At 33.5% G+C, this 13,143-nt stretch overlaps 1 protein-coding gene across 1 annotated transcript; it reads left to right on the top strand.

Moving 5' to 3' along the window:
• The first annotated feature begins 4,553 nt into the window (after positions 1-4,553).
• On the top strand, positions 4,554-5,062 carry LOC108289209 (60S ribosomal protein L26-like). The gene has a single exon (XM_017508562.2). It carries the CDS (start codon positions 4,597-4,599, stop codon positions 5,032-5,034), a length of 438 nt encoding a protein of 145 aa, XP_017364051.1. The 5' UTR covers positions 4,554-4,596; the 3' UTR covers positions 5,035-5,062.
• The last annotated feature ends 8,081 nt before the right edge of the window (positions 5,063-13,143 follow it).

The following is a 13,143-nucleotide window of genomic DNA, read 5'->3' on the forward strand; positions in this document are numbered from 1 at the left end:
TGCCCAGAGATTTCCTCTTTAACCTATGTGTTATTCACAAGTATATTGTTTAATGTCTGAATTTTAGGGGATTTCCCAGCTATGTGTGTGTGTATGTGTTTTTTTTTTTGCTTCACATGTTATTTAGAAGTGGGTTGTTTAATCTCTTAAGTATTTTGCGATTTTCCAGCTTTTTTTTTTTTATTAATTTCTAGTTTAATACCACTGTTGTCTGAGAGCAAACATCATACCTCTTCCACTTCAAAAAAATACTTAAGGTATATTTTTGTCACAGAACTGTGGTTTATTTCGGTGTATTTCTATGTGAGGTGGAAAAGAGTGTGTGTTTTGCTGTTATTGAATGAAGTAGTCTATAGATGTCAGTTATATCCAGGTGACTGATGATGCTGTTGGGTTCAACTATGCTCTTATTGATTTTCTGCCTGCTGGATCTGTCCATTTCTGATATAGTTGTGTTGATCTTTATAACTTAAATAGAGAATTCATCATTTCCTCCTTATAGTTTTTGCCCCATATTTTAATACTATGTAGTTAGGTGCATAATTATCTGTATGAATTATTTTATATTTTTGTATAATCAATCCTTTATTATTACATGATGTCCCTGTTTATTCCTAAAAACCTTTCAGTGCTCTGAAGTCTGCTATGTGTAAAATTAATTGCTTGATTTGATAAATGTTAAGTATGGTTTATCTTTATCCTTTAATGTAACTTTTATGTGTGTATTTAAACACAGGTTCTTGTAGATAATATGTAGATGGTGTTTTATTTAATCCATTGTGTTAATTTCCATCTTCTAGTTAGTATATTTGAACAAATTATATTTAGAGTGATCATTGATACAGTCAGATTAATATCAGCCACTTTGGTATTGTTTTCTGTTTGTTGCCTTTGTTCTTTATGCCTATTTCTGTTGCACTTTTTATACATTTTGTAGTTTAAATTAGGCACTTAACGTGATTCTATTTTCTCTTCTTTAGCATATAAATTACACCCCCTCCACCTTTTCTTTACTTGTTTTAGTGGCTGCCCTAGCATTTGCAGTATATATTTATCACTAAAATCACCTTTAAAATGAAATTTACTGATTTGTGAATTGTGTAAGTATTTAATAATTACAAAACAATTATCATTCCTCCCTCTTTCCTTGGTTTTCTCGCTGTGATTTATTTTACTTAAACTTAAGTATTTAACTATTATACATACATATATATATGTTTGTGAGTGTATGTATACATAAACATATTTGCATATATGCATACATAATCAAATATATTGCTGATATTATTTTGAGTGATGGTTATCTGCTAGATCAAATTAGAATAAGAAAAATAAAACATTTTATTTTTCCTAACTTATTCCTTCTCTAATGTTCTTCTTTTCTTTATGTAGATCCAAGCTTCTAAAGTTTTCTATTTTTCTTCTCTCTGAGGGATTTCTAATACTTCCTGCAGAACAGGTTTCTGGCAATACATTCTCTCAATTTTTGCCTGAGAAAGCCTTTATTTGTGTTTCCATTTTAATAGATAATTTTGCATGGTACAGAATTCTAGGCCAGTGGTTTTGTTCTCTCAACACTTTCTAAAATAATGCACTGGTCTCTCTTTGCATATATTGTTTTGGGGAATAAGTTTGATATTATTTTCATCCTTAATTATCTCTATATAAGCTTTTTCTTCCACCACCGCCACTGGCTTCTTTGAAGATTTAATGTTTATGTTTGATTTACTGCAGTTTGATTATGATATGCTTAGGTGTCATTTTTTTTTAATTTTTAGCATTTGTCTTGGTTGGTGTTCTTTGACCTTTTTCATTTGTAGTTTGGTGTCTGACATTAATTTAAGAAAATTCTTCATCATTATTGCTTCAAATATTTTATTTGTTTCTTTCCTCCCCTTTTAGCATTCCAGTACACATTTGTGACACCTTTGTAGTTTCTCACAGTTCTTGGATATCTGTCCGCTTTTTATTTTATTTTTTAGCTTCATTTCTGTTTAATGTTCAGTTTTTGAACTTTCCATTGACAAATTGTCAAAGGCATTCTTCATTTATGTTACAGTGCATTTTATCTTTAGTATTCTTTCTTAGAATTTCCATCTCTCAACTTACATTGTCCATCTGTTTTGACCTATTGTATACTTTTTTCATTAGTGCCTTTATTATATTAATGATAACTGTTTTACATTTGTGGTTTGACCATCCTAACATCCCTGTCATACCTAAGACTTGTTCTAATGCTTACTCTGTCTCATCAAACTGTTTTATTTCCCAGTTACATATGTCTTATAATTTGGTTGTTTTTGTTGAAATAGGGACATAATATATTGGGTAAAAGGATCCATGGAAAATAAGGATTTAGTACTGTGGCGGGAAGTTGTAGAGAAGAAGTATTCAATGGTCCTGTAATTAGTTCTCTGTATTTTAGCATGCCTGAGTCCCAGGGCTGTGAACCCCATAAATGCTTCTTGTTTTGTGTCTTTTTTTAACCCTCTTAGGTGATACTTGATGTCTAGAAGGGTCTGCAGTTAGGTATTTCCTTTCCCTAAGTCAGTAGAACTTTGATAAGACATTGATGGATTATGCTTCAGTAAAATAATTTCTCTAGCGGGAAGGCCGCAGTAAGCAGAAGAAAATGTTCTGGCATATTTTCAAAGTGGTTACTTTTCCACTCTCCACACCAGTATCCTGAGGGGATTTTTCTCCAGCCTTCATTGTGAGAATATCACAGAGCTCCTGGAGGTAAATCTCACCAACATGTACCCCTTCCTGTCCCAGTGTTGGTGACCCCTGTTATTTTTATCCTCAGGTTTGTCCACACTGAACCCCAAGAATTCCATCAAATACAATTCAGGTTTTCCTTTCCTACTGCTTCCCACAGAGGTTTCTGTTTGTGGGTTTCTGATCTGTTAAATTGTGATTTTATCCAGCTATCTACCTCCAATCCACCTCAAATTCTTGGGGAAGTAGTATCCCCTGTAACTTCATTTCTGTGATGAATCTAAGGAGGGTTGATGATTTTTCAGTTTGTTCAGGTTTTTATCCGTTGTTGGGATAGAATGGTGGCTAAAAGCTTCTTAAATGCTAGACTGGAAACCAGGAGTCATAATTATTATTATTAATTTTTTATCCTGAGTGACTGATGAATGTTTGTCTCATTTTGCCGCTTCTACATAACCCCCTAACCTAAAAAATGTTAATTGTACATTCACTATTTAATATTTATTGATTTATTTAACTTTTGGAGAAAAGAATGGAGTTTAGATTAACTTAGTTATCTGATAGTTTCAATAAAACTTAATTTAATTATTGTGTTAGGGATTTTCCATTATTTAATAGCCTTTCATTATGAGTCATGCATCTCTCTCAAGTTTCCCTATTGCTATAATGCTAGCTCATATAATCAAACCATCAAGACAAAAGTGAACTTATTCCATGTATTGAATGGAACTGCACTCCAGCCTGGGTGACAGAGCAAGACCCCATCTCAATATACACATGCATATATATATATATATATATATATATATATAAATATATAAAAAATAATATATATTATATATATTTTTTAAAGTTATTTTGAGATATTTATCTGATATCACATATGACAGAAGATGGCAGTGTAGATCCTTTTGATTCAGTGTTTTATTCCAGAGAACAACATTCATTTAGAAAGTATTTTTATCTACAAATACTCATTACATTTAAAAACAAATTTGCAAGAAGGTCATTACTAAAATGCAATTCCTTAAAAGCTACATTTTACATTACTAAATTAACAGGTGATTTGTATTATATAACACTAATAATATCATTAAAAAGAGTCGCTTTTCTTTAGTAAAAGGAGCAACTGATAAACCAGACAGTTTGAAAGAGTAAAATGTTGGAAATTCAATATAAATTAATACTGCTTTTTGTAGGTATTTTAAATTTGTAAAAAGGGCTTTCTGCAAAAGTTTAAGGTAAGTACACTAGAAAATTTTAATAATTAAATTAAATTATTATATTAAATAATTAAATTAAATTAGATAGATTAAATAATTAAAATTCAATGTGAAAATTAAAATTAATATTGAAAAGGTGAAGAAAGTCAATTTTTTTTATAATAATTTTCTTCCTTACTGCACGTAACATTTTTATTGGTATTTTCCCAGTAAAATGAATTGAAATAATCAAATTGAAGACATGGAGGAACTAAGGTAAACCAACAGAAGGAGGGAATTTAATGAAAAAATGTTATCAACCAGTTTAGTTAAAAAGAAAGGTGAGATAAAACCAGTTTTTGGATTGTAATGGTTTGAAATAACTAAGCACTTAAACTTTTCAATAAAACATTGCCTATATTTAATTCATATGTGTTTTATATTTAGACATACTGTATAAATTTATTTGTTCCTCATAAAATATTTCTTAATTCAATGCACTTATCTGAATATCTATTTTTTTCAAATCTTCCATAAAATGATATCCAAGGAATTAGAGTTTATTTTATGTCAACATTAATGATCATAGAACAGTGTAATGAATCTTAACCTCCTAGCTTCAAAAATATTGAATTTCTCTCCTTTTGCGGCCATCACCTAAGCGGGAGCTGCCAAAATGAAGTTCAATCCCTTTGTGACTTCCGACCGAAGCAAGAATCGCAAAAGGCATTTCAATGCACCTTCTCACATTCGCAGGAAGATTATGTCCTCCCCTTTTTCCAAAGAGCTGAGACAGAAGTACAACGTGCGATCCATGCCCATTCGAAAGGATGATGAAGTTCAGGTTGTACGAGGACACTATAAAGGTCAGCAGATTGGCAGAGTAGTCCAGGTTTACAGGAAGAAATACGTAATCTACATTGAAAAGGTGCAGCGGGAAAAGGCTAATGGCACAACTGTCCATGTAGGCATTCACCCCAGCAAGGTGGTTATCACTAGGCTAAAACTGGACAAAGATGGCAAAAAGATCCTTGAACGGAAAGCCAAATCTCGCCAAGTAGGAAAGGAAAAGGGCAAATACAAGGAAGAAACAATTGAGAAGATGCAGGAATAAAGTAACCTTATATACAAGCTTTGATTAAAACTTGAAATGAGGAAAGAAAATAATAAAAATAAAAAAAAAATATTGAATTTCTCATTTCTATAACAGTTCACTTGAACATTGCAATAGAAGAATAAGTCATACATGGACTCATGGAGAAATATTTTAATTCTTCTTTGAAACATATAGTGTCACTTCAGTTAGAATCAATATTTGATATTGAATCTAGTAGATTAATATTAAAAACTTAAAAAAATCTCAAAATCAAAAACCTAATTTTCCTCCATTTATGTTATTCTGATCTAAGATAATTCAGACTTGAAAAGATGTAGAAAGATTTTTCACCAACTATGTTAAGTGGAGAGAGTGTTTTCAAAATTATCAAACTATTTCAGGAAAACATGTTTTGACATGCTCCTTTTAGTTTACCTGAGGTGTTTTAGAGATTACTGATGACCTATGTGTGCACTCTGAGATTCTTAATCCAGTCTTAACATCTCTTGAGAGAATACAAAAATAATATTGCCATTCTAAAACACATAATTACAATAGTCCTCACTCTACTCATTTTGCATAACTACATAATCAAGGCACGATTAAACCAAAAGTATCAGACACTGTTAATTCAACTGTGTCATCTGTTTTGTCCTTTACAAATATTTTTATTAAAGTACATCTCTAATGAAGGCAGACAGATAAAATAATATTCCTTATAAGCATTGTAACATATGAAATGTGTTTTACGATATTGTGATGTGTGAAATGTATAAAGTAGGAAGAATCCAATTTATTTATTTGTGTATCTAACTATTATAGATGCTATAGCAATGAGTTGGATGTAATGAATAGTTTAGCTGGATGATAGGTGTAAGGCCAGCTGCAGAGGATTAAACGGACTCATCCATCTCTCTCGGCGTCTGATAACTACGTCATCACCCAAGCTCATTATCTGGCCTTGCCATGGCTTCTCCACACCTGCCTCTGCATACCAGACCCAAGCCCATATTCAGCACTAAATTATGCATTTAACCCCTAGCCTACTGTTGATAAACGCTGCAGGAAAAATTTTTAAAGAAGCCCCATCCGACCCTGCCCGGTAGCAGTCAGCTCTGTATACCCCAGAAGGCCTGCTTACCTAAGGTCTAGCCCACCTACCCATGACCATTAGCTCCAGGCGTTTCCTGCTTCTTAGTAGCCAATAAAATTGCCTTCACTTTGTTTCCCCAACAGCCAATAAAGGCCCACTTACCCAAAGTCCCACCTGCCTACCAATGGCAACTAGTTTCAGGTACTTCCTGCTTCCTGACAGCCAATAAAATTGCCTTTCCTTTGTTTCCCCAATAGCCAATCAATCACCTTCTCTACCCATAAAACCCCATAACCTAAACAGCCAAGCAAGACTTCTTTGGCCTCTTCCTGGACCCCAGAACCTCGCCTGGGAGCTGAATAAATTAACTTCTCATTTCTTATACTTGCCTCAGTTTCCTCATTTTACCTCTGCAATAAACCTTACAATAGGAGCCAATGAAAAAATACATTTAAGGCTGCTGTAGTGCCCAGAGGATTGCCCAGGGCAAAATATATACAGGATAGCTTTGGGGGATAGTTAGATGGCGTATGATAAAGGAGCATCTCTTTTCTTCAGAGTGCTGCAAGGGAAGCTGTCTTTCTAGGTGATTGCCATATTTAATTAAGGCAAAGAAAGAGTTGAGTGAAGATGCTAAAACTTAAAAGTACAGTTGACTTAAAATAAATGAAAATACCTAAGAGTTGATATGGGTGAAGTATGTAGCAATGGAATGTTCAGACAAAATAATGTATAAAGCACTCACATGGCAGAGAATGTGCTTATCTCTTAGTTGATGATTACGATAACAGTCACCTTGAATTTAGTAGGTAAAATGTGATGCTAAAGAAAGTTTCTCTATTTACCTAGCAGATAGTGGAAATAGCCTGTTCTCTTTGTGTTGAGAATATTATAGGTAAAATCTGAAGAGTGAGAGCCAGGTGACTTGTAGTTTTGGGCTTAGAATTTCATATTCTGTGAAATTGAATAAGTTATGTTATTGTAATTTCCAAATACTATTAAAGGAATATTTTTTTAATAATATGTCAGATTGATAAATTGTCTTCTTTAGTTACAGTGGTCCTGATACCCCACTGGGGGCAAATGCTACTATAAAAGAGCTTAAAAGGGGGTTGAAATAAAAATATTATTTTTGAATAAATAAAATTTATCATTGAGGACAAATTCTATAATCTAATATTTTTAGTCTTACAGATTTCCATTGACTGGGAAAAACTTCTGTAATCTGAACAACTGCATGTATTAAATGACATATCTGCTATCAGGATGGTTAGATAGTCCTTAGATGTGGCTACCACTTTATACTAGAGGTTAAGGAATGCCAACTTTGCAGAGTCTAACATTCTACACATAACATCCTCCCACTTCAACCTCCCCAGTAGCTGGGACTCTAGGCACATGCCAACATGCCCAGCTAATTTTTGTATTTTTTATTGAGACAGGGTTTCACCACGTTGCCCAGGTTGGTCTCAAACTCCTGGGGTCAAGTGATCCATCTGCCTTAGCCTCCCAAAGTGCTAGGATTACAGGTATAAACCACAGTGCCAGGCCCAGCCATCATTTTTATAAAAGAAAGCAAATAATGATAGCATTAAATATTTGAGTTCCATGTTGCTTATTCCATTCTAGGGTAGCACAAACAGTTTTGGCAAGGCTAGAACTCAGACTCAGTTGAAGGAATCTTGACATTTGAGGCTTAAGGCTTCCAAATATAATGGCTTGGGCTTTATTTCTTGGGTCATAGGGGTTGGAACACAGTAGAAGTATGATATTAGTAGACCCTTAGCATCAGCTCTAGCCTGCCAGTTCTGGAAGGTGAAAATACAGTAGAACCAGTAAAGCTACACACACACACACACACACACGCACACACACAAAACAGCAGTGAGTTAAGAGAAAAAACATAGAAGGCAGTCTCTAAAGGATATACATTTTTAAGTCAAGTTTGACAAATTGATCAAATAACACAAGGGCTGAGGATTTCTCAGTGAGTTTTAAAATGGAACACTGAGGACCTCAACCAAGGCAATTTTACTGGCCAAGTGGTCAGGGAAAAAGAACTGTATATTTTAATTTTTACAACAAAACTGTGTTGTTCTTTTTTATATTGCTTTGTAATGTCTTAATCCCAGTAGGGAAAGTTCTTAAGTCCTTTCTGCCTTCTTTGAAAACAATTTTGTTCATTTTTCCCACAGTTTCTTTTGTATTCACTTTTTATACACCATTAAAATTATTTTGATACTTTTGTCTCCTTAATGTCACAATAAATCTATACAATGTCCGGGGAAAACAGATAATTTTGCTTCATTCATTTTTCTAAAACTTTTCTGATGTATTTTTCAAAAAGGTTAAGCACACTTCTATTTAACTTAATTATTTAGCAAATTTAATTGAGGTGTCAACCACGGAAGGAAAGTTCTTTTTGGTGTAATTAAGCTGGTTATTCTAAGTTAAAAGGAACGTAATTGTTTTTGTGTATTAATAATCACTTTACAGAAAGCTAACCTTTTTACTAAATCCTGGTTACTTTAGGTAAATGAGTTAATTGAATTAACTGCATCAGATTTCGAATGTATTGAGTTGAAGCTCAAATGACATTTAAAGTTATTCTCTGAACAACTTTGAGTTAAAGTAGATTTGACTATAGTATGTTTTCCAAAATTAACTTTGCCACTTTGTAATTGTCACCATGAATTTTAAAGTATTGAAATCAGCCAAACTAAATTTTTGAACACAATAGTATAAGCATAGAAATAAAAATAACCTTGTCAAATATAAATTTAAAAACTAAAATATGTAGTTTTATAATTTCTTTTTTATAGGGGTAAATTAGGAAATACAATACTAAATACTTCATTGGAAAATGGGAAATCAAGACCTTCGGAAATCTGAAAACTGACTTTTTAAAAAGTTACAATCATTAAGCCAGTGTTGTATGGCAGCCAGCAGAGAGGAGCAGACCACTGGATCATCAGCAAACACTCAGAAGTATATGATCGCTAGACTCCTTTTTTTTTAAAGCAAAGTAACATTAAGCTACAGTGAGGAAAAGATTTTTTTTTAATTCAAGGATTTTGAATTTATCCATTGAATTTTTTCAATTGATAAAAATATGGAAGAAAATACCTCATTTCATAACAAAAGTCAATTTCACATAAATTATAAAATACATTACTAAATTTGTTGTAGGCAAAAGGCACTAACCAAAACCAAAAATACTGATAAACTGGACTGTTATAATTAAGAAGGTGTTATTATTTAAAAACACCAAGACACCATTGAGAATGTGAAAAAAGAAACCTTCCAAATAAAATATTTACATGTATCTGGAAAAGGCATAGTATACAGAATGTATTACTTTACTTAAGACATCATAGACAGAAAAAAATAGACAACACAATAAAAATTTACATATGTTGAACCATCTTTGCACCCAAGGAATAAGCCCCGCTTCAACATGCTGTGCCATCTTTTTAATGCGCTGTTGAAATTGGTTTGCAAGAATTTTCTTGAGTATTTTGCATCTATGGTCCACAAGATAACGGCTTGTGATTTTATATTCTTGTAGTTTTTTGTTTGTTTGTTTATGAGACGGAGTCTTGCTTTGTTGCCTTGGCTGGAGTGTGGTGGCATGATCTCAGTTCACTGCAACTTCAGCCTCCCAGGTTCAAGGGATTCTCCTGCCTCAGCCTCCTGAGTAGCTGGAAATATAGGCATGCACCACCACACTCAGCTAATTTTTGTAGTTTTAGTAATGTTTTTGCCTGGTTTTGATGTAGAGGGAATTCTGGCTTTGTAAAGTGAGTTTGAAAGTGTTCCTTGCTTTTCTTTTCTGAGCAGCTTAAGAAGCATAGGCATTAATTTTCTTCATATTTGATAGAATTCACCATTAAAGGCATTTGATCCTGGGATTTTCTTTGTTGAAGTAATTCTAATTACTGATTAATCTCCTTAATCATTTTTTATCTATTTAAATTTTCCATTTTTTCATGATGCAATCTTGGTGTTTTTTCTGTGTCCAGGAATTCATCCAATTTTTCTGAATTATCCAACTTGTTTGCATATAAATGTTCATAGTAGTCTCCTATGATCCTTCATAATGTCTCCCCTTTCATTTCCAATTTTGTTTAAGTCTTCTTTATTTTTTCCTTAGTTAACCTAACTGAAGGTTTGCAAACTTTATCTTTTTAGAAAACTAACCCTTAGTTTTATTGATCTTTATTATTGCTTTTCTAGCCTCTATTTATTTTATTTCTGCTCTGATGATTATTATTTTCTTCTTTCACTCTCTCTGAGTTTAATTTGTTCTTATTTTTCTAAAGCTTCTTTACAGCAAAGAAAGTAGTCAATATGATACAAAGGCCAACTCTGGAATAGAAGAAAATATTTGCAAACCATCTATCTGATAACCAATTAATCTATAAAATACATAATAAACTAATAACCCAATTCAAAAATTGGCAAAAGTCCAGGCAAAGTGGCTCATTTCTGAAATCTCAGCATTTTAGGAGGCTTAGGAGTCGGAGACCAGCCTGGCAAACATGGCGATACTCCACCTCTACTAAAAATGCAAAAATTAGCCAGGTGTGGTGGTGCATGGCACACACCTGTAATCCCAGCTATTCTGGAGGCTGAGGCAGGAGAATCGCTTGAACCTGGGAGGCAAAGTTTGCAGTGAATGGAGATCATGCCACTGTACTTCATCCTGGACAACAGAGGGTGACTCCATCTCAAAAAAAATTTTGGCTAAGAACTTGAATATAAATTTTTCTGAATAAAACATATAATCAGCCACCAGATATATGAAAGGATATTCAACATCACTAATCATCAGGGAAATGCTGATCAAAATCATAGTGAGATATCTTCTCACAACTGTTAGATGACTATTACAATTAAACAAAATATAATATTGGCACGGATGTGGAAGTGTTGGAACTCATATGCTGTTGGTGGGAACGTATGCTATTATGAAAAACTGTATGATGATACCTCAAAAAATTAAAAATAGAGCTCTCATCTGATCCAGCAATCCAAAGTTTGTGTATGTATCCAGTAAAATTAAAATAAGGATCTTGAGATATCTGCAACCCAGTGATCACTGCAGTATTTTTTCACAAGACAAACTAGAGAAACAACAGAAATATATAGTGACAGATGAATGGATGGAGAAAATGTGCTATATATAATATTTAAAATAGTATCCTTTGTGACACCATTGATGAACTTGGGGAATCTTCTACCACGTGAAATAAACCAGTACAAGCACTGCACGATTCCATTTTAATGAGACATCGAAAACAATCAATCTCATAGAAGCAAAGAATAGAATAATGGTTGTCAGGAGCCTGTGGGAGAGAAAATGTGAAATTGTTGCTTGAACAACAACAATTTACACATACTTAGATAAGTGAAGAAGAAATATCCATGCAGAGAAGTTGCAGAAATGCACAGATATAAGAAACATGCAGAGCCCAGAATATTTAAAATCTGCACTCATCCTATTCTTCAGCTCAGCTATCATCCCACTACTCATGGTGTTCCTTTGGCAGCAGCAGACATTCTCAGGCAAGGAATGAATCTCTATAACCAAACTTCTCTCCTTCAGCCTCCTCCCACTCACATCTACATGACACTACCTATTTACATGCATCAGCCTTCCTCCATTCCAGTGAACACAGACGATTGCTTTCAATTTTTTCTGTCAAGAAGACAATTCCATGTGTTGATGAGTGTTTCGACTTATTGATTATCAGTCAGCCTAATTGATCCACAAAAGCTTTCTTGCAGAGTTTCAAGGATCTCTTTGCTTTGTATTAATTCTCTTTGTATGTGATGCCACATAACAGCACGAATTCAACATTCTGAAGAATTGCCTCTTGACAAGGAATTATTTCCATTAATAACTTTCTGCTTAAAGCAAATTTGAAAAATACAGTAGGAAGTGAGTTCAGAGTTCAACAACTTCCCTAAGAGTTGGCAAGCAGAGCTTCTCGGCTAGTGGTGAAGCCAAGGCTAATTTGAACATGCATATTATTGTGTTCTGCAAAGGGGAAGTAGAATATTCGTAATACACTCTGAATAGTATAACATCAGCAGTGCCATACTAATAGCTCAGGCAAAGCGTAGGTATACTGATTTCCAATCATTTTCTTTTAGATGACTTCTTTCAGACAGGAGAAAAGGTATCACTTGATCCACAGAGGTCACCAGAATTTTAACCATATCCTTAACCTATCTAATACTGTAAATTATTTGAAGAAAAAAACTTCTTTATGAATTCAATCAATGGAGACCGAGCTAATTGTCTTACCTATCCATATTATGAAGCCTGCACAAAAATGACCTTTGTCATGTCTCTATGGCAGTAGTGTAGCGTCAGAGCCCATTTTCTGCTGCTATAATGGAATACAGCAGACTCTAATTTTTAATGACAATACATTTATTAGCCCATAGTTCTGGAGGCTAAAAATTCCAAAACTGAGGAGGTGGTATTGTCTAATGGGTTTCTTGCTATAGTATGTCGTGGTAGAATGCTGAAGGACAACAGATGGTAAGACAGACAGACTTGTCCTTATATGACAGCATCAAGGCCACCCACAAGATTGGAGTCCTCATGACATAATTGCCCCTTAAAGGTCCCACTCTTAATACTGCTACAATGACAAATTTCAATATTAATTTTGAAAGGGATAACATTTAAATCATAGCTTCCTGATTTTGACCCCCAAAACTCATGTCTTATTCATACAAAGACTACATTTATTCTCTACCAATAATCCCCAAATTCTTAACTGAATCCAGCATCAGCTAAAAATATCAAAAGTCCAGAATTTCATCTAAACTGGATGTAGGTATAACTCAAGGCACAATTCACCTTGAGGCAAATTTCTCTCCAGCTGTGAGGTTGTGAAATTTAACAAAATTATATATTTCCAAAATAGGAGAACAGATATAAGATAGACATTACTATTCCAAAAGGAGAAAAAAAAAAAAAAAAAAAAAAAAAAAAAAAAAAAAAAAAAAAAAAAAAA

The sequence above is a fragment of the Cebus imitator genome, unplaced genomic scaffold, assembly GCF_001604975.1.
Source record: "Cebus imitator isolate Cc_AM_T3 unplaced genomic scaffold, Cebus_imitator-1.0 Scaffold395, whole genome shotgun sequence".
Lineage (NCBI taxonomy): Eukaryota > Metazoa > Chordata > Mammalia > Primates > Cebidae > Cebus > Cebus imitator.